The sequence below is a fragment of the Diabrotica virgifera genome, chromosome 10 (genome assembly GCF_917563875.1).
Source record: "Diabrotica virgifera virgifera chromosome 10, PGI_DIABVI_V3a".
NCBI classification, from domain to species: domain Eukaryota; kingdom Metazoa; phylum Arthropoda; class Insecta; order Coleoptera; family Chrysomelidae; genus Diabrotica; species Diabrotica virgifera.
The window spans coordinates 128,639,032-128,661,072 of NC_065452.1; the positions used below are offsets into that span (position 1 = coordinate 128,639,032).

At 33.4% G+C, this 22,041-nt stretch overlaps 2 protein-coding genes across 2 annotated transcripts in view; one reads left to right on the forward strand and one right to left on the reverse strand.

Annotated features, from left to right (window-relative positions):
- The first annotated feature begins 289 nt into the window (after nt 1-289).
- The window catches only part of LOC126893443 (DNA-directed RNA polymerase III subunit RPC4), a 36,459-nt gene continuing 14,707 nt past the window's right edge, over nt 290-22,041 (forward strand). Inside the window, exons 1-5 of the mRNA XM_050663643.1 lie at nt 290-572; nt 632-848; nt 903-1,020; nt 1,079-1,141; nt 19,181-19,287. Coding sequence (XP_050519600.1) covers nt 433-572; nt 632-848; nt 903-1,020; nt 1,079-1,141; nt 19,181-19,287 — 645 coding nt within the window. The 5' untranslated portion in view covers nt 290-432. The remainder of the gene's footprint in view (nt 573-631; nt 849-902; nt 1,021-1,078; nt 1,142-19,180; nt 19,288-22,041) is intronic.
- Nucleotides 11,730-12,786, reverse strand: LOC126893444 (uncharacterized). Its single transcript, XM_050663644.1, has 2 exons — nt 12,605-12,786; nt 11,730-12,559 (listed from the first exon to the last, which is right to left on the reverse strand). The coding sequence occupies exon 2, from the start codon at nt 12,276-12,278 to the stop codon at nt 11,916-11,918; it is 363 nt and encodes a 120-aa protein (XP_050519601.1). The 5' UTR covers nt 12,279-12,559; nt 12,605-12,786; the 3' UTR covers nt 11,730-11,915.

A 22,041-nucleotide genomic window follows, 5' to 3' on the forward strand; every position in this document is an offset into this window, starting at 1 on the left:
CTAGGTATATAGTAACAGGAGTACAGAATCCATGTAAACGTACATAATATATATTTGTCTATAAAACAGTAATACAAATTTAGTCTTGCTATTAAACATTTTAAATCACATTATTTGTTGTGTTATTGAAATATGATAAATAATTTCTTACAATAATTATAATAATTATAGATACTTGAAAAAAGTACAATATCACAAACATTTTTATTTCCTAGCCTGTCTAAGTTCTGCAACCAGTTATACACATCATGGACAGTATTCTGAGTTCTGTGATTGACGATTTTGCAGCGTGGAGCGTGGTATACGACATAACCTAAAAAAAAGTATCAATTTGTAAATTCAATATGTATATGTGTATATAGGTGATTGACATACGACGATTAGTAAATTAATAATAATTTAAACAATAAGAAGCTAATATAATTCAATAAAATGGTCAAAGACGAGGCTCCAAGTAATACAAGACTAACATCATTTAAGTTACCACGAGATTTAACCCTTGGGCCTAAAAAAGCAAAAAAAGTATTTGTGCCAAATTTAAATGCTGTTAGAAAGAAAGAAACACCGAAAGAGTGAGTATTCTGATCTGATAGTAAAATTATTTTGTAATTAATTGATTTGTACCTTGCAGATTTAATAAAAGGGACGACAGAAACAAAAATGGGGGCAGGGAAAGAAGACAGAAACCTAGAGATAATACCCCCAAGTTTGTCCAGTCTTCAGGAATATTTTCTGAGGGTGTTGGTGCTGATGTTGTCCGAGTTCGATCTTCAGAAGGGCGCAGTGATAAGGAAAATGATGTTGCTCCTCTTTTGACCATGCCAACCATAAAGAAAAATTCATTCCAAGTATGCATATTTTTATATAAAGTAGACTTGAATGCTTATTGTCTTATTTTTAAGGTTGACCAGAAGAATGAAGATACTGTATTTAAAAGAATAACTGACTGTGATGAAGAAAGTGATGATGAAAAACTACCTTTTAGACCTATTTCCTGGGAAAACAAATTTCAGAATCCATGTAAGAACTCTACCTGAAAATTGTTTTAAGTTCATTTATATTGACTTATTTTTTGCAGTGTATGGGAAAAAAGAAACCAATGGTATTAAATCTGATAGTTTGGAACCTAGTCTTAAAAAATGTAAGTAATATTGCATCATTGTTGCATATTGCATCATTTTTTGAAATAAATTTATAGCTTGTAACAAAAATGCAGGTCATAAATTAAATAACATATTCTGGGACCAGAAATAGCTCAATTGAACCTAACTTAGCTTAGTACAAATCGATACCTAAACTCCAAAACCTCTCAACTGAAAATCTTCATTTGTACTTTATGGACAAAAAACTATTTATAGCAGTAAATTGACGAAGAAAATTACATCTTTTTTGTTTTATTAAGGTCTTAACTTAATGCAGAATGCATTAAAAAAAGGTTGCAGGAGTTCTGAGTTCTGATTAGAGATTTAAAATTTCCGGAAAAATTGGGCGCAGGAAAAAACCTGTTTTTTTCCAGAAAAAAACAGTAAAAATTGAAATTTGTTACAATATACTACATCCTGCAGCCCATATTAAAATCGATAAATTCAGTAGAATCGCATACATCTATTTTATCAGAAGTGCCTTTTGTCTTTAAGTATATAAAAAACACAATATTAAATGAGGGGTCCGGCAGTAAAACATGGTAAGGGACAGTAAAGAAGTTTTGAAGTGTTGGATTTTGAAAAAAATATTCTTATATTTTTTATTAAAAATAAGAGTGTGAAGCATGTTAAAACTAGCTGAATATGTTGTTAATGTAGGCAAAATATGGAAAACCAAATATTTTTTTAAAATGATTAATTAGAAAAGAATGAAAATATGAACTACAACTTAACATTGTTTACCTAAAATATTTGAAACAGTTTAACGTAACATGTTAAGTGGTGTTGACTTAACATAATTTGGTAGGTACTAGGAATTCATTTTAAATTTAGATACCATCTGTGGTAAACAGCTGGAATCGATTCCTAAAATGATTTTACACCTTTCAGGTTTTCTAAAACATTTAAATAAAAATAATTATATAGCGCTGGAGATAATTTATTTTCATGTTTGCAAGTAAAAAATGTTAAGTTTTTATGCAAAGTGAACGTGGATGTAAACAATGTTAAGTACATCCCTTACAATTTTTTACTTGCGAACATTTATTATAAGAATATAAAAAATTGTCTCCTTAATAGAAATTTGACCAAATTTCACTAAATACTTGAAATTCAGGATCTTTATCTGAGTTGCAATCATCGTAGCTCTCAGAATTGTCACTGTTAACAGCAAAAAAGCCATTTAGATTTGAACAACCTGCATTATCAAAGATGGAAGTGAGAATAAATGAGAACGCTGGTGAATTTTGGAAGTTCATCAAAAATAAAACCAACGGACATGGTGCTCTCCCTGGCTCTATGTTTCTAGGTGAGGAAAGTGAGAATGACAAACAAAAAATAACAGAGTTGTTTGCGAAACATTTTGGTACTGTATACAGCACTTTTAATGGTAAATCTCTGGATAACCTGGAGAGTAATGAAATTTTCTCACAACAGCTGGAGGTGGAAATTAGTAACCTCAAGTCACTTTTGACAATTTACTGAATGTGTTGTTGTCATTAAATGTCAATAAAGGGGCTGGCCCTGATTTGATACCGAATTTGTTCCTAAGAGAAAGTGCAGTGTCCTTGTGTGAACCATTAGTATATGTTCTTAATAAATCTCTCCAGACAGGAATTTTCCCGAACAGATGGAAACATTCCTTTGTGTGTCCTATTTTCAAGGCAGGAGATCATAGTGATATCAAAAATTATCGGCCAGTTTGTATTCAGTCAGCCTTATCTAAAGTATTTGAAAAAATGGTTTTGCCAAGTTTGGATAATTGTTTTAGGAACATTATTACGGACAACCAACATGGATTTGTAGGCGGACGTTCTACTCTCACTAACCTCTTTTTGTATATCGATAGTATAGGTACAGCAATGGATGAGGGTTACGAGGTGCACTCTATATACACCGATTTCAGTAAGGCCTTTGACCTACTAGATCATAATGTCTTAATTACAAAGCTGAGAAACTTTGGTATCACTGGTTCTTTGTTAGCTTGGTTTACTTTGTATTTGCAAGTAAGATCAGCAGGATGTGTTTCTAATGGATTTGAAGCCGTATCAGGGGTTCCGCAGGGTTCCCATTTGGGTCCTAAGCTTTTTCTGTTGTTGGTAAATGATATTGGTAGGAACTTTAAATCTGAATATCTGATATTTGCAGATGACTTAAAGATATTTAAATGCATTAGGTCAGAATCTGATTGTGAGGGTTTGCAGAGAGACTTGGATTCTTTAGTACATTGGTGCCAGGAAAATAATCTTAGATTGAATGCTTCGAAATGCTCATATATTATTTTTTCATGTAATAAGACCACCAGTGATTTTAAATACAAGATAGGAGATGTGGATTTATCTAGGGTTCAGGTCATTAAGGATTTAGGTGTGTTACTGGATAGTAAGCTAAGTTTCGTGGACCATTATGATGCCATTATTGCGCGTGCTAATCATACATTAGGGTTAGTCATCAGAATGTCATATGATTTTAATAATTTGTTTGTAATTGTGAGATTGTTTTTGAGTTATGTTCGTTCATTACTAGAGTATTGTTCAGTGATTTGGGGTCCAAGTTATGAGAATCACAAATATCGAATTGAATCGATTCAAAATAAATTCGTTAGATATCTGCGCTATAGATTAGGTACTAGAGGAATGCAATTGAATTCCAGTCAGGTCATGCAGATGTTTCATTTACACCGTCTAGAGCAGCGGTTCTCAACCACCGTGTCGCGACACACTGGTGTGTCGGAAGAACCTATCAGGTGTGTCGCGAGATTTACGAATACGATATTTTTATTTATATTTTTTTACTTGTTATAATATACCAATCATGCATTCAACAATTTTTTTAACTATTAGATACCACGTTATACCAATCAATAAAGTGCCAATCCGTAATTGTTTCCTCTCTAACTGTTTTTAAAATTTAACCGATATAACTTGCGTTATGAATAGTTGCGCAAAGCGGGAGATCTTGTTTACTGTACTTAACTCAGCGTTTCTCAACCTGTGGGGCGCGCCCCCCTAGGGGGGGGCGTGAGCATATAAAAAATACACCAACATCATTAACTAATTTACTAAAATCGAAGCAAAACAAAACTCTGACAAAATAAAAAATAAAATACACATGAACACTGAATAGGAGTTATAATCATAAAGAGCACTCAATACTAAAAAGTAAGATTTTACTGTTTTTTGTCAAAATTATTGAACGAGGGGGGGCGCGGCGAAAATAATTATGGAAGATTGGGTCGCAAAGGGTAAAAGGTTGAGAAACGCTGACTTAACTACCACTAGCAAAAATTTGTACATATAAGGGTGTCGCGAATCTGTAAGGAGTACGTTAGTGCGTCGCTGAGTAAAAAAGGTTGAGAACCGCTGGTCTAGAGGATCGCAGGCGATACTTTGACCTTAATTTCGTATTTAAGGTGTTAAATGGTATTATTGTTGCACCTAGCATTCTGGGTCGAATAGATTTTTATGTTCCAGCTAGGAATTTGAGAAGATGTCCCTTGCTATCTGCTAGATCGTGCAATACACGTCATGCAGAAAATATGCCTTTAAATAAAATTGTTTCTAGTGTAAATGAGTTTCCAAATATCGACTTTATGGGAGTCACACTAAATGCTTTTAAAAGGACTATTTCACGTGAATTATTTTAGTTTGATTTTAATTTTTTTATGTCGTTAGTTTAATTGTAAGTAATGTAAGTTAACTTGTGTTCAATGTTTAATTTTGACTTTTAATTTTAATTGTAAAATGGAGTTTTCCGTCAATAAATATTAATTATCATGGATACATAACATTATTTTCATGCTTATGAATGTCCCTTACCAAATTTTAAGAAATTAGATAGATAGATAGATAGATAGATAAATTTATTGATCTTTTTGTATCATTTACATGACATAAGACAAGTCACAAACATGGTATACTTATAGTACAATAAGTAGGTTATTAAAAAATACTACACTAAAGTAAACTAAAGTTATCTTATTAAAAACATTAATGGTAACAAACATTTAGTAGAGAACAAGATTACGAGACTGATAAAATATTGTTAAAAGTATAAAAATATCGGAATCAGTTGCTAGCTATTGTTCCAGCCAATGAATTCGTCTAGAGAATAAAAACAATGTGTCAGTTAAAAACAACTTTAACCTGGTTTTGAACTTGTTAAAATGCAATATTTCTTTTATTGAATTTGGTAGCAAATTAAAAAATTGTCCTCCGGCATACATTGGAGAGCATAAGATTTAAATCTATGCTAAAAATCAATTTTGTTGCAACTATTTTTTTTTTGTTTGTTATGGCAAGGACTTTATGTCAATCAGCCAGTCACAACATGACTACTATATCATCATCATTCTCTTTGCCTTATCCCTATGCGGGGTCGGCTTCCCTAATTGCATTTTTCCACACAATTCTATCTTGATTCATATCAATGTTAATCCCCTTTACCAACATGTCCTGCCTTATCGTCTCCCCCCAGGTCTTCTTTGGTCTTCCTCTCCTACTCCTTCCAGGAATCTGCACTTCAGCTATTCTTCGTATTGGGTGAATAACGTCTCGACGTTGAACATGACCAACCCATCTTAACCTATGCTCTCTCATTTTGGCATCAATTGGTGCCACACCTAGACTTCCCCTAATATACTCATTTCTAATTTTATCCTTCTTTGTCACTCCACTCATCCATCTAAGCATTCTCATTTCCGCCACATGCATTCCTTGTTCCTCTTTCTTTTTCACTGCCCAACATTCAGTTCCGTACATCATAGCCGGTCTTATGGCTGTTTTATAGAATTTTCCCTTCAGCTTCATTGGAATTTTTCTGTCACACAACACACCACTCGCTTCTTTCCACTTCATCCATCCAGCCCTAATTCTACTGCATGCATCTCCATATATTTCTCCATTACTCTGTAATACCGATCCTAGGTACTTAAAACTATTGCTTTTCACAATCATTTCACCATCCAAAGATACCATTTTATTTTTAGTAGCTCCATCTTTAAATGAACATTCCAAATACTCTGTTTTTGTCCTACTAAGTTTTAAACCTTTTTCCTTCAGAGCTTGTCTCCACTGTTCCAGTTTTTGTTCTAAGTCTCTTTCACTATTTCCTACTAACACGATATCATCAGCATACATTAAGCACCATGAAATGTTACCCTGTAGTTTCGCTGTTATCTGGTCCAAAACTAATGAGAATAAATACGGACTAAGCACAGAGCCTTGGTGCAATCCTACTTTCACATGAAATTTATCAGTCTCTCCCACACCTGTCCTAACACTAGTCGTCACTCCCTCATACATATCCCTCACAATCTTTACATATTCACCAGGGACTCCTTTCTTATTGAGTGCCCACCACAGAATCTCTTGAGGAACTCTATCATATGCTTTCTCAAGATCAATGAATACCATATGAGCGTTTGTTTCTTTACTCCTGTATTTTTCCATCAACTGCCTTATAATGAAAATTGCATCTGTTGTTGATCTACCCTGCATAAAGCCAAATTGATTCTCGGATATTTCGGTCTCTTCACGTATCCGTCTATCTATTACTCTTTCCCATATTTTCATGGTGTGGCTAAGCAGTTTTATAGCCCTGTAGTTTGTACATTGTTGTATATCTCCCTTGTTTTTGTAAACAGGTACCAGTATACTGCTTCTCCATTCGTCTGGCATTTGTCCGACTTCCATAATTCTATTAAATAGACCTGCTAGCCACCTTGTTCCTGTCTCTCCCAATGCTCTCCATACTTCCCCAGGAATATCATCTGGTCTTACCGCTTTTCCTTTCTTTATTTTGTGAAGCGCTTGAGCCACTTCCTCGTTGGTTATTTTGGTGACCATTGCTGCTACTGTCTCCGTTGACTCTACAGGCTGTCTGTCAAATTCTTCATTTAATAAGCTGTCAAAGTACTTTCTCCATTTCTTTTTGACATACCTTTCGTGAACTAGTATTTTATTATTTTCATCTCGGATACATCTAATCTGATTAAAATCTTTTGCTTTCTTTGCTCTCTGTTTGGCTATTTTATATATCTTCGTTTCGCCTACCCTGGTATCAAGTTGATCGTATAGGTTTGAATACGCTTCTGCTTGGACTTTTGCTACTGCTACTATATGTACATGACTACTATATCAAGAAGATTAAATATTTAAAGACCGTAAGTCCATAAAATATCAATAATGAAGAAAAATTAGTTCAATAGCTGTTGAGAGGTAATTTATGTAAAGAGATGGTACTAAGCTAATTATAGCCTCCTTTCAACATCACAGGTGTGTTCAAAAACGATCTACAAAAATTTAATAACAATAAGATAAGAATAATAATAAACAAGACAGTGAGGTCCTCAAAGTTCCATAGCAAGTTTTTTCTTTGTTTTTATCTTCCGCGGCTCCCTACTCAATTCGAAAGCCGCCTTGCTATGGACTGTCCAAGTTGCTCACCATTTTCTCTATATACATACATACATACACATATACTTTTAATACTTGACACTACAAAACTATTTTGGTACTTGACAGAAACATCACCAACGCATTATACATACTCTCTTGTCCATTGGCTAAGATACTAAGGATATTAAACGGAGCTGGTATTTTAAGCCTATGTAGCTGCTGAATAAATCGATCTGTTTCATTCTTATATTTTTGACATTCAAAAAAAAATATGATCTAAATCACCTTTTTTTATCACAATTTGGACATCGATCATTTTCGAGAACATTTTCTTATCTAATAAATTAATCTTTAATTCTGCTATCTCCTTTTTTTTAACAAAATTTTCATTTAAATAATTTGTTAGAATGTTCTTACTATTATATAAAAAAAATTTACTTTTCACCTTTTGAATTGATTACTTATTTCTTCTTTGAATTTATGAATGACTAAATGATGCTGTAGAACTTTTCAATAAAAATAAACAAATATGGTATGTGATATAAAACAACTCTCTCCGTTTCACAAATAATCTGACTAACCTTTTTTTCTCTTCCTTACTTCTTCTCATGGATTGTGTTATGGGCGCCCATATCCATGGGCAGGGGGGGGCCGTGGCCCCCCCTAGCTTTTCGGGTGCTGTAGACTATATATATATATATATATATATATATATATATATATATATATATATATATATATATATGTGCATTTGTATCCTTTTTGCCTCCGCACATACAACAGACGTCCATCGCTCCACCAAAACTAAAGGTAGTATGTGCACATATAATGCATCATTAACCTTATTTTGATGTATAATATAAAGGCAAAGAAAGAGGGGTAAACATTTATTAACCTAATTTTATACAGTTATTTTATTTGTGTAGTTCATGTTTGCCTCCATACACTGAACGTACTCTATGGCCTCATTTGCATATTTTATATGATGTTGCAAGTGCGGGTCCACCTCTGTAGATGTTGCCAAATTTATCGTTTAATTATCGTGATTGCTACATATGATTCATACTTATACTTAACTTTTTCGTATTTCTAGTTTGGAATTTATTTGCACCCTCTCTTTTAGTCTTTCCGCCTTTTTATTAGGTACTGTACAGTTCTTCGGTTTCTCTTTATAATCTTCGCAACTTTTTGTTGTATTGTACCTTCTCTGTTATTTTTATATGGTATTGGTATTGATAAAGATTATTAATGCGTAATTGCTTTCGCCCGGTGGTTTCCCGAGTTGTACGACCTTTTTTCGGTGATTAGCAAGCTAATGGAGTAACTATAATTAAAAATCTTATAAAAAAAATCAACTAAAAGCAAAAAATAAACAAAAATTGAAAAAATCTTAACACATTCCTTAAAGATAAGCGTTGGGCGAAAACTGTTTATTCGATGAACACGCTCCACGCTTTTCTTTGACGAATGTGTTAGATTTTTTTTCAATTTTTGTTTATTTTTTGCTTTTTTGTTGATTTTTTTATAGGATTTTTAATTTTAGTCACTCGTAACTAAAGAAAAGCGTTACTTAAAAAATTTTCTTTTAATATTTTTTTATTTTTTAACTTATATATTATTGTTCAACTTATACAGTGGCTCACGGTAAATATGGTCATTCGTTAGAAATATGTTTATTGCAAAAAATATTACATTATTATATACAGTGCGCTGGAATAAGTGTTACCCCCTGGAATTACTTTTTGTTTAAGGCCCAACCATTTAAAACGTAACGGTAAAAATGAGTTGCCTATCCCTATTTCAAAAATTTCTTTCTGCACATAAACCAAATCTGTTAAAATCTCAGGTCAAAAATGCTACTAGAGGCGATTAGTGAAGCGACAGACCCCTGGAGTAACAATACAATGATAAACTTGTTGTCATTCTTCTCTTCAATAAGATTATGGTTACTTAAAATAACAGACTTTCATAAAATTGTAAATTATAGTATTTAGAATCATGCAAAGTGATGTTTTCGAGAACAATAATAATTAAGATTTAAAATTTTTAAATAGAACAAAATTAACAAACTAATGTAAATATAGAGAGATATTTTGAGGTCACGGTATTACTGAATTCCTTTTTTTTGTAATGTATATTTTCTTTTGTTTTTTGTCACTTTTTACGGACAATTTAGCAGTGATGTTGTCTTTAGCAATTAAGTGGACGATCTTCATGGGGTAATTAGAATAACAGACCTTAGAAGTAAAATTTATTTAACTTTAATAATTTATTTACAACTAATCAAAGGTACATAGAGGTATCCAATCATCCTTCTTCAAAAAACATCATATAAAAAAATTAAAAGAAGATTAGTTAATTTTCAAGTAATGATCTAAATGACAATACAGCTCCCGGAGCGAACCATGGTCGTTGAGAGAAATCCTGTCTGTGTAGACTTGTAGAGTTTAAGTGGGCGTACGATCGTCGACAGCGTTTCACATCGGCCATGGTTCGTTCCGGGAGCTGTACTTTGATTGATTATTATTAAAAAGTTTTAAATCATAAATAAATGGCTGACACAGACTAAATGTAACTATGGGTATAGCGTATATGGGTATATAAGAAATTGAGAAAATCAATGGTAACAAAAAATAAGTAAGTTGTTTTTCTTAAAAAAAGCAAACTAGTGAGTCTGGAATATTAGTGATACATATTTAATTATGTTCAAAATTTAATGCAAACTTAAAAAGTGTGTGATTATCAATTTCAGAACGATCTCAAGGAAAGCAGGTTAGGGTTGTTTTTTTTTTCTGTGTTAATATTTTTGGATCACGAAAATTCATAATGTGGTTATTTTGAATAAAGTGTATGATATAAAACAAAGTATAACCCCAATTCTGGAGCTGTAGCCATTATTGGTTACAGAATACAAAAGATTAAGTTTTAGGAACAAATACTGTTCCTACTGTAAATTATACGGAGAAGGTAAGAATGAACATGTATGTTACAAAAATTGGACAAAAGCTTCGACTGCAATGGAAAGTCAAATAATTCTAGATGGATTAAAATGTAGTACACGCATGGCATTACGTACAAACTTTTAATAGCCGATGGAGATAGTAGTGTTCATCAAAAATGTTAGAAAATACGTATGTGAATAATTTTGTTGAGAAAAATTGTATGTCGTAACCATCTTCTAAGAAAGTATTGTAAGTACAATTTTACAAGTTTATCAACAAAACGATATAGCTACGATGGAAAACTAAACTTCTTTATAAGTTGTTTCAAATAAAAATTATAATAAAAATCTTGCAATTTTGGTAGCATATTTTCCCACAGTTCTATATCTTTATAAATCTTTTCGTATAAAATTCCTTTTGGGGTCCATACTGCAAAGTAACAGTATTCGCTGTTCGAAATAAATAACTGTCCTTGTACTTGGTAGTAATAGGAATCAGTTCTTTTCAAATGCAATTGACCGTCAATTAATTGGCAAAATTGAAGTTTGTTTTGTTCAATAGCTTCTTCAGACGTAAGTTATCTAGCTTTATATGGACATTTAATTTCGACTACGCCTGAGTCACCTATTAAGCCATCAGGACTAGCTGCAAGAAAGGGATATTCATCATGTATGAAAAGTCCTGATAGTTCAATATTTATATTTAAAATTGTTTCTAACATTTCTTTTGCTTTCGGTTCATTCGCAATTCCATATTCCGTAAATCTATTTCAACAAAACGTTCGATTCAATATTGCTTCAATAGTTTTAGTTCTGTCTGTTTTCTCTCGCAATTTGCATATTTTTCCGAAATTGCTGGACGTTAACCGTTGTTGACGTTCTACATACCAAGCAGCACTATTACCTTGAGCAGTGGTATTATTAAAAATCTCTGTTCTTTCTGAGATATTTTTTACCAGATTTTTTAAAAATTCCTGTTTTTTTGCTTCGAATTCTTCATCCGACAACTGAACTGACTCTTCTGCATTTAGACCATAGTCTTTATCAGGTTTATTATTACTTTGTTTTTTAAAATATTTTTTTTTTGTTTTTTTTTTCTTGTATCCATTTTTTAATTTTTCTTTGAGAAAATAAATTTTGGTAATGACCAGTTGCATTTTTGCTTATATTTTGCAATATATTATTTAAATAATTTCCACGGGAATATATGACACTGCTGCCGCCAAACACCTTACTGATAGCCACCTTTCTTGGTTTTTACACTCGATTTTCTCAATAAAAAAGTTATTGCCGTACGGTTTGGCTTCACACATTTTTTTGTACGTGCTGCTGTCGCCATCAGCAATAAAATATTTATATTTCAAGTTGTGCATTTGTATGCTCTGTTTAAAACCTTCTACAACAATTGCACTTTCCATTGCAGTCGAAGTACCGTTATAATTTTTGTAACATACGTATGGAGTGATAGAATTTTTTGACGCACACACAACAATACTTGTTTTTTACACCTAAATACAATAGTTTGCCAGTTCTTTTTCCTATGATAGAAGCCACACCCGAATTGGCCGAAAATATAGATTTATTAGATCTTCTTGCCCATGCACCATCAGCTATTACACTAATGACAGCTTTGTCATCTTCTGGATCAACTTCACCCCATTCTTGTGCTAGACTTTCTTCCTCTTTTCCAGCAGCTAGCATCAATTCCGTGGCTGTATTATAGAAATTGTCCACAGCTTTCCTTCTATTTTCTTGTAGATTTTTGACATCACTGGCATATTTAGGGTAGAACACCATTCTTTTAAATTGGCATATCCCAATCCAATCGATATCACTCCAGTTACAGCAGCAGTATTGACTGGAGTCTGTTTCGAATATGGATCATCAGTGGAAACTTCCACAGTTGACTTACAGGTGTTACACTGGAATAGAAAAGTCGATTCCAATCCCTTCCTAGTTTCTTTCAACAACTCTACTGTGCTACCATCACAAGAAAATAGACCACAGTGTGGAAAACTTAGCAGAGCTTTGGAAAAATGACGTCTACAATTGTTCTTCCACAAATTTTGGAAGGTGACCTGAAAATAAAGTGTTTATGGTCCTGAGAAATATATTTTACTTACAAAGTTTCCATTTGCCCTGATTTTTCAAGAATCTGAAACTCTTTAGAAACGCCCTCTGTTCGAATTCCAGTATCTACTTGGCCATATCTAAAAAACGCAATTTTGTTATTGCAAATTATTACTAGATAATGAGAAAAAATGGTTCACTTACGCACTCGTTGAAGGACGAACTTCACTTTCAAGTGCCGTATTCGGAATTTCATCCACACAGTAAGCTTTGCTTTCCTAAAAAATTAAAGTTCTATTACTTTCTGATGATTTTTTTAACTATATTTTCATATTCATGTATATACAGAAAATAAAATGATGCTCCGAAATCCAATTTTTTACGAGTTTTTTAAATGTAGATTATAAATAAAGATGAAATTTTTTCCAATAAATGACCAGTCACTCAACCACCCCTTCAATTAGATTAGAAAATGGAAATTGGGCAAGAAATAGTCAGGCAAATTCAGAGAGGTTTCAAATTACTTAGCACAAAATTTTGAACAAATGAACAAAATATAGTAGACCTAGCAGGGATGGAAACAATTCAAGTTAGCTCAGAAATTACTCCCGTTACATTAAAAAAGAAATACGAGAAAACATAAATCCCAAGAAAACTCCAGGATCTGATCTTACATTGATTTTACTGCAAAATATATGCTCTAAGCTCATGTAAAGAAGAAAAGAAAAGAATTTTGATTGAAATACAAAAAAATATACTGGCTGCAATCTACAATTATTATTATTATATAAGTAAAACGGAACCATAGTGTTGTTATAAAAACAGTTAGTATAAAAATTTAGAAGGAAAATGCCAAAAATCAACAGAAAATACTTCTATTCAAACAAAATTAAATTAAATAATCGGTACTTACTGATGGCTTGCATAAAATTTCCTCAATCGACGTCGACTTTTGCGTGGCGCACAGAAACGTCTTCGAGAACTACCCATTTTAAAAACTATCACACTGGTTTGTCAAAAGTCTGAATAAGCCTTTTCAAAATATTTATGACTACCCCAAAGCGAGAGGGCGTACCTATATCGTTGTCGATATCTACCTGTCGGCTAGATATCGACAAGGAGAGCCTGTGCCGGATCGACAGAGACAATTTTTACCAGCACTTTGGATTTTTTAAAAAGTTTAAACAAAATAGCTGTTTTGTGTTACACTTTATTTAAAAAATAAAAACAGATTCGGAAAGTGCGAAAAATTCTATAGCGCCATATTTATTTTACTATTTTTTATGTTAATTTTAAACAAAAATATTTTTAAAAAGTGTATTGTTTAAACAATTTCATAATTCATACACAAATAGTGCGCTAGAATTTTTTAGGACCTTTCATATAAAAAAAGAATTATCTCAATATCTGCCATAGTTTTTGCGTCATTTTGTTTAAACTTTAACATTGGAATTTCCTATGCCCAGAATCGCGAGGAACGGCCTTAATTCCTTTTCATATTATTTACATTAAAAGCTGTGTTTCAGTATCGAGTTTGATTAACATCAAAATAAAGGAATAAGAATAAGGACAGTGTTAATAAAACATAAAACAATTGTATGGTACGTTTAGTACAAGAAAAGTAAGACTCATATTAATTACATCACTATTAAGTGCTATTACTATTGAAAGCCATGTACGCAAAAAGAAAGTTAAATTTTGTCCTTTTAGACTTTCTAATTTAAATCACGGGCCCTATTTTATAAATAGATAAAGATAGATACCTACTTAGGATCTGATAAATTTAAGATTACCCCGAAATTATACGAATTTAGTCAAATGCAAACTTGCATAAAATTTTCTATTACGGTGAGAAAATACAAATATTAGCGTTGCAGTGTCTTATATCTAGCTATTCATAATCATTGTGTATCAGGTTCCGACTACATTATGCGATTAAATGATTGCGATGTTGCCACTACTAAGAGGCGCAGTGAACCGGTGGACATAGCGTATATATCGGAGGCGCCCACTACCTTCGGCTAACGACAGAATATACGCGTGTAACAAGCTGCGCCTCTGACGCCAGATACGGCGAACTAAAATGTATATCGATAGACGTTAATGACTCGATTTTACCTCTACTTAAAAAATTGGCAAACGCCTTATACAGACGAGTTAGCAAATAAATGCACAAGAAACATGACTGTACGTGTTCGCCTCCGATTTCGGAGGCGAACTCGTAAAATCGGAGGCACACTCGAACTAAGGATGTAGCAATCGGAGGTGTATGGGTAGCAAATGCACATATATATATATATATATATATATATATATATATATATATATATATATATATATAAAATTTTGGTATTTTTCGGGTTCTGTCGGTCAGGAATTAAAACAATTCTATTTTTTGTCACTTAATATTTCGTCAACAATTGTTTTGTTCATTTGTCAACAATTCCACATTGTAAGTAGTGTTTTATGTAATTTTTCTTATGTTGCTTATACCTTTGTTTCTTGTAAATTTGTAGTGCACTTCTGATGAAGTCAACAATCAGTTGACGAAATATTAAGTGACAAAAAAATAGAATTGTTTTAATTCCTGACCGACAGAACCCGAAAAATACCAAAATTTTATTTAAATAATATACGGTCGATAATAAATCAAATACTTTATTATATATATATATATATATATATATATATATATATATATATATATAATGGTTATCCGAAATATACAAAATATAATGTGCAACATCTTCACGTCTGCCCCCCCCCCTGAAAAGTTTTGTATGGGCGCCCGTGATTGTGTAGTCCTTGATTCTCCCACACGTGCTCCTAGGATCCTTCTCGTCCAAACTGCTTCACAAACAACAACACTCGCTCGAAATCTCTCCTGTTTTCTCTCTGCTCGATATCTTGTGCAAATTGATACCAACCGGCTACTCGTTCCAGATAGAAACAGGAATCTCTTTGGACACAAGGAGATTTAACTTCTCAACTCGATCAACGATTTCGTTTCAACACGATTCTGCTTACACGGCCGCCAACTTCACCACTTTACACAGACTTCTTACTTTTCAAAAACTGGACTGCTCTCCTCAGATCTTCATTACACAGTGAAACTTTTTTTCCTCCTCCAAGTCAGACTCAAACACTCTATTCTCCTTCCATCCGTCTCTCTCGCCAATCACAAAACATCCGCTCTACACATTACATCCCGCCTTTCATTTCTTAAGAATAAATTCATTTTGTATACAACTTTTCCATTTTGTCAAATTCCAGGAGACACCAAAATTACTTTTGTGTTTCTACATGCTATAAAAACCCGATATATTCTAAAACTCAACAATAATGGTGTTTTACCGTCTTTCCTTCCAAGAAGCATTTATAAATGTCCTATTGTTTACTGCAAAGCGAATACATGTACTTTCTAATCCGACCGTTTGGTTTGTATAAATCCGTTCATAGAAACACTAATGCTGAACGATTTTCACTTTTCGCGAACCACTGCTTATGACTAATTACATACAATACTGATTTACAATATTTGGCCATATACAGGGCGATGAAAATCTATGATCTCGTGGTCTTTGACATAAATTAATTTTCTAAATTTTCCCCATAAAAATTATATAACAAATCCCCGCCTTTTGAATTCGATAAAATTCTCTGCATCTGCAACTGATTTTCTCGAGTTTATACCCTACCTTAACTATCTATTATGTATCCTTCCTTCCTTTACTCGTGATACTTGTACACATCGTGAATATTGTAAATTCCTCTGATCTTTTCCGAATCAACATGCCTCAAAACCTATTTTTTACTATCACGATTAGATTGATATACGGTGAATCACATGTCTTTATGATTTGATGTTCCAGTATTTTATTAATCTCCCCTTTCACCTGTTGTCGATACTCATACGGAATCGGGTACTTTTATACTATATGAAATATACTCATATAAAAATACTCATATAAAACAAATGAAATAGAGAATGCGGAAAAATCCCCTTACGAACAATTCACACATCCACTACTTCGGGCTGGGAAAATTTTTTTGAATAGAATCGAAGATCCAAACACCAGCTCTTAGAAATGTGTTTCGCCCTCTTCAACCTCTATGGGCTCATCGGTGAAGATGAGAGGTTGAATATCTTCAGACACATTCCAATCAAAAAACAACATTCGAGACCTAGACATAGCAGGAACGTAAATCTACGCCCAACCTGACAATGCCATTCTCAAGTTTTAATTCCCTAATTACTTTAGAGTAAGTAAGATAATGTTTATGAAAAAACAAAAGATGTAGATCTTTGAAACACACTCAGTGATCAAAAGATCCACAGGTACTGGTTTAGACGACCACTCGTACGAAAACAAACAAATGAAATAGAGAATGCGGAAAAATCCCCTTACGAACAATTCACACATCCACTACTTCGGGCTGGGAAAATTTTTTTGAATAGAATCGAAGATCCAAACACCAGCTCTTAGAAATGTGTTTCGCCCTCTTCAACCTCTATGGGCTCATCGGTGAAGATGAGAGGTTGAATATCTTCAGACACATTCCAATCAAAAAACAACATTCGAGACCTAGACATAGCAGGAACGTAAATCTACGCCCAACCTGACAATGCCATTCTCAAGTTTTAATTCCCTAATTACTTTAGAGTAAGTAAGATAATGTTTATGAAAAAACAAAAGATGTAGATCTTTGAAACACACTCAGTGATCAAAAGATCCACAGGTACTGGTTTGGACGACCACTCGTACGAAAACAAACAAATGAAATAGAGAATGCGGAAAAATCCCCTTACGAACAATTCACACATCCATTAAATATTTATATCTATAATATATTATTAAATATATATATTAAATACTTATCGTTTTCGATAGACAGTTTCCTAAGTTTTTCACCTCAAATGCATGTTCAAACTTTTGGGCCGTTCTATGTTCTTCATTTATTAAATTTTCATAGTCTCTTAAATTCAAACGCACCTCCTTTTCTTTTTCTTCTCTTTCTTTTCCCCCAAACTCCTTACACATGTTTATCGTGTATTCTGCATCCTCGTTTTCACATACTTTTTCTTTGCATAACACTGTTTCAATTGTACTCTTTTCGTTTTCTTTTGTTAATCTTATTTTTTCTTCTTTTTCTTGGTTCAGCTCTTCTTTTGCGGAACTCCATATTTCATTTTCCTTTGTTACTCTCCTTTTTTCTTCTTCTGGTCTCAACTCTTCTTTTGAGGAATCCCAGGTCTCATTTTCTTTTGTTACTTTCATTTTTTCTTCTTCTGGGCTCAACTCTTCTTTTGAGGAATCCCAGATTTTATTTTTTTTTGTTACTTTCATTTTTTCTTCTTCTGGGCTCAACTCTTCTTTTGAGGAATCCCATGTCTCGTTTTCTTTTGTCTTATTTTGCCGCCTTCTCCGCTTTTTCTTTGTCCTTGTTTCGTTGCCAAATTCATCTCCATTGTTTGTTCTTTATCTGATTCGTCCATTTTCTGCTTCTCAGGTTCCTTGTCATTTTTCAAACGTTCCTGTTCTTCTTCATTTTCCTCTGTGAGTTTCATCTTATCATTTTTGAGATCAATTACTACGTATTTTTCTGTCAATTCGTCAACTCCTACGATTATGTCATGCGACATATTTGGCATTATCACACATTGTAGTGCATAAAATCTCTTACCCATTCGTATCTTTATTCGTATGCCCTCGTTTATCGTTGCCAATGTCCGTTTATTTGCGCCCACTAAGTTCACCCTAGGTATTTTGTAAATTAAATTTGTTAAATTAACTTCTTCTATTAATTTTCTGTTGACTAGTGTTATTTCCGAGCCAGTGTCTATCATAATTTTAATTGGTTTATCGTTGATAATACATACATAATATATGCATGCTTACTTTTAATTTTTTTAAATAGACATAAATTCTTGAAACACATAACAAACCATAATTCTAATACACGAAACAATCTCATAAACTATAATGGACCAATACATAGACTAACAACATCTGAGAAAACTACAGAATATGCCTGTATTAAATTTTTTAATAAACTGCCTCACAGCATCAAAATAGAAACTGACATAAGTAAATATAGAAGGTCTGTTCAACAGTTGCTCATACACCTAGAACCGTACAAAGTGGAAGAATACCTTCAAGCTGACCTGCAAGTAGACTGAGGGCTTTTATCTGAATCTAAAGGTCACTGTTATTATTATTATATTTTAATATTACTTTTATGTTAAGTGTAGGTTGTTTCAGCAACCCTTATAAATTGTAATTGACACCATTCTCTCTATTGACAATTTATTTTTGTAACTTGTGAATCCTGAGAATAAAGCTTTATTCTATTCTATTCAAATTTCACTGTTATTTTTTTTAAGGTGTTCCTGCCATCAGAATGCCACATGTCCATTTTCAATAAAAAAAATCTATAATAGGTTTCGATATCTTGGAAAAATCAATTTTCATTTTGTAACCTCAAAGGGCTGTAACTTTTTTTATGTGCACATTTGTACTAGGTAAGTTACGTTCAATAGAACTATTGTTGGTCCATGAATATGTTATTTAATTCATGACCTGCCTTTTTGTTACACCCTGTATATTTAGGTATTTTCTTATTTTTAGTGAAACTGGAATCCAGTGAATATGTTAATGGTGTATGTGTGGACTCTCATGAGTTTCTGATAGAAGATAAATACAATTATGATATGCCTTCCATGTCATTATGGGCTGTAAGTATCTCTTCCTTATTTTGTACTTAAAATTACATATCTTTCTGTAAACACAAATCTTTTATTGATCTCATTACCTTATTACTTTAGTACAACGTTCTAAGCAAACAATGTTGGTGGTATAAATTTGGGACAGAGCAGTGGCGTAGCTGAAGATTAAGGGGGCCCCCTGTGACAATTTTTGTTAACAATATTATAAACATAACGACAACTAATAACGATTGAATGACAATATTTGGCCTTTATTTAATAAGCTTTCATCAGTTAGTCTTAATAGATTTTTTGGGAATATAAAAAACTATATATATGAATGGAAACCTATTGTACATGTCTCTTAATCTGACAAGCCTATTAGTAAGTTGTTACAAGTATACAAGTTATTTTTTCGTCGCAGCTGAGCTCATCGTAAAATTTTTTTATACGTTTTATCCCTTTATTTTTAAATTCCGGTATAATGCCCTACTATTCCTGCTGCTTCTGCTAAAGTTTCGGAAAACGAATTTCTCGAAGATTATCACCGTGAACTTTGCTGTTTCAGAGTGCAAAAGTTTTGATGTTAGATTAACAAAGTTAAGTATTTTGAATAGTAATGTTAACGGCAAATTCAAAATTATTTAAAAATAAAAATGTATACCATTTTTATTCATTCAGTTGCGGTGCGAAACCAAAACTGTCTTAATTTTTACTCAGATCAGAGAGTGCAGCCAGCACTCTTATCGACGATTTCACCTCTTGTTAGAGGTTCATCAGAGACTGCATAGGCTGCTTTTCTCTGGCCCAGGTAAAAATCTTCGACATATCCATCTCCCACCGCAACTGACGAGATGGTAGTAGGTGCCTAGCGGCATCTGCTAAATAAAAGACTAAGTTTTTCAACCTAATAAAAATATTTGTAAATTAAATATTTTTAAAAGATTTTTAATTGAAAAACTTTATTGGCCCATTTCCTGGTGACAACCTCCAAGGCTTCTACAATATGCAAGCCAAATGGATGCTGCAGTGAAGACTAAAGGGAAGGAATTCTACACTATGCAATTCACAACCCCCGTCTGCAGCGTGGTAAAGCTCCAACGGAAAATGGACCTAGTTACTCTATAGGAGTAATACTAATATAAAAATAAAAATGTATACCATTTTTATTCATTCAGTTGCGGTGCGAAACCAAAACTGTCTTAATTTTTACTCAGATCAGAGAGTGCAGCCAGCACTCTTATCGACGATTTCACCTCTTGTTAGAGGTTCATCAGAGACTGCATAGGCTGCTTTTCTCTGGCCCAGGTAAAAATCTTCGACATATCCATCTCCCACCGCAACTGACGAGATGGTAGTAGGTGCCTAGCGGCATCTGCTAAATAAAAGACTAAGTTTTTCAACCTAATAAAAATATTTGTAAATTAAATATTTTTAAAAGATTTTTAATTGAAAAACTTTATTGGCCCATTTCCTGGTGACAACCTCCAAGGCTTCTACAATATGCAAGCCAAATGGATGCTGCAGTGAAGACTAAAGGGAAGGAATTCTACACTATGCAATTCACAACCCCCGTCTGCAGCGTGGTAAAGCTCCAACGGAAAATGGACCTAGTTACTCTATAGGAGTAATACTAATATAAAAATAAAAATGTATACCATTTTTATTCATTCAGTTGCGGTGCGAAACCAAAACTGTCTTAATTTTTACTCAGATCAGAGAGTGCAGCCAGCACTCTTATCGACGATTTCACCTCTTGTTAGAGGTTCATCAGAGACTGCATAGGCTGCTTTTCTCTGGCCCAGGTAAAAATCTTCGACATATCCATCTCCCACCGCAACTGACGAGATGGTAGTAGGTGCCTAGCGGCATCTGCTAAATAAAAGACTAAGTTTTTCAACCCAATAAAAATATTTGTAAATTAAATATTTTTAAAAGATTTTTAATTGAAAAACTTTATTGGCCCATTTCCTGGTGACAACCTCCAAGGCTTCTACAATATGCAAGCCAAATGGATGCTGCAGTGAAGACTAAAGGGAAGGAATTCTACACTATGCAATTCACAACCCCCCGTCTGCAGCGTGGTAAAGCTCCAACGGAAAATGGACCTAGTTACTCTATTGGAGTAATACTAATATAAAAATGTATACCATTTTTATTCATTCAGTTGCGGTGCGAAACCAAAACTGTCTTAATTTTTACTCAGATCAGAGAGTGCAGCCAGCACTCTTATCGACGATTTCACCTCTTGTTAGAGGTTCATCAGAGACTGCATAGGCTACTTTTCTCTGGCCCAGGTAAAAATCTTCGACATATCCATCTCCCACCGCAACTGACGAGATGGTAGTAGGTGCCTAGCGGCATCTGCTAAATAAAAGACTAAGTTTTTCAACCTAATAAAAATATTTGTAAATTAAATATTTTTAAAAGATTTTTAATTGAAAAACTTTATTGGCCCATTTCGTCGGGCCAATTATTCGTGGAAATCGTCGATAAGAGTGCTGGCTGCACTCTCTGATCTGAGTAAAAATTAAGACAGTTTTAGTTTCGCACCGCAACTGAATGAATAAAAATGGTATACATTTTTATTTTTATATTAGTATTACTCCTATAGAGTAACTAGGTCCATTTTCCGTTGGAGCTTTACCACGCTGCAGACGGGGGTTGTGAATTGCATAGTGTAGAATTCCTTCCCTTTAGTCTTCACTGCAGCATCCATTTGGCTTGCATATTGTAGAAGCCTTGGAGGTTGTCACCAGGAAATGGGCCAATAAAGTTTTTCAA

Bases quoted from the DNA above. Each gene is read 5' to 3' on its own strand.
- LOC126893444 (XM_050663644.1), bottom strand. From the start codon at position 12,278: ATGGTGTTCTACCCTAAATATGCCAGTGATGTCAAAAATCTACAAGAA.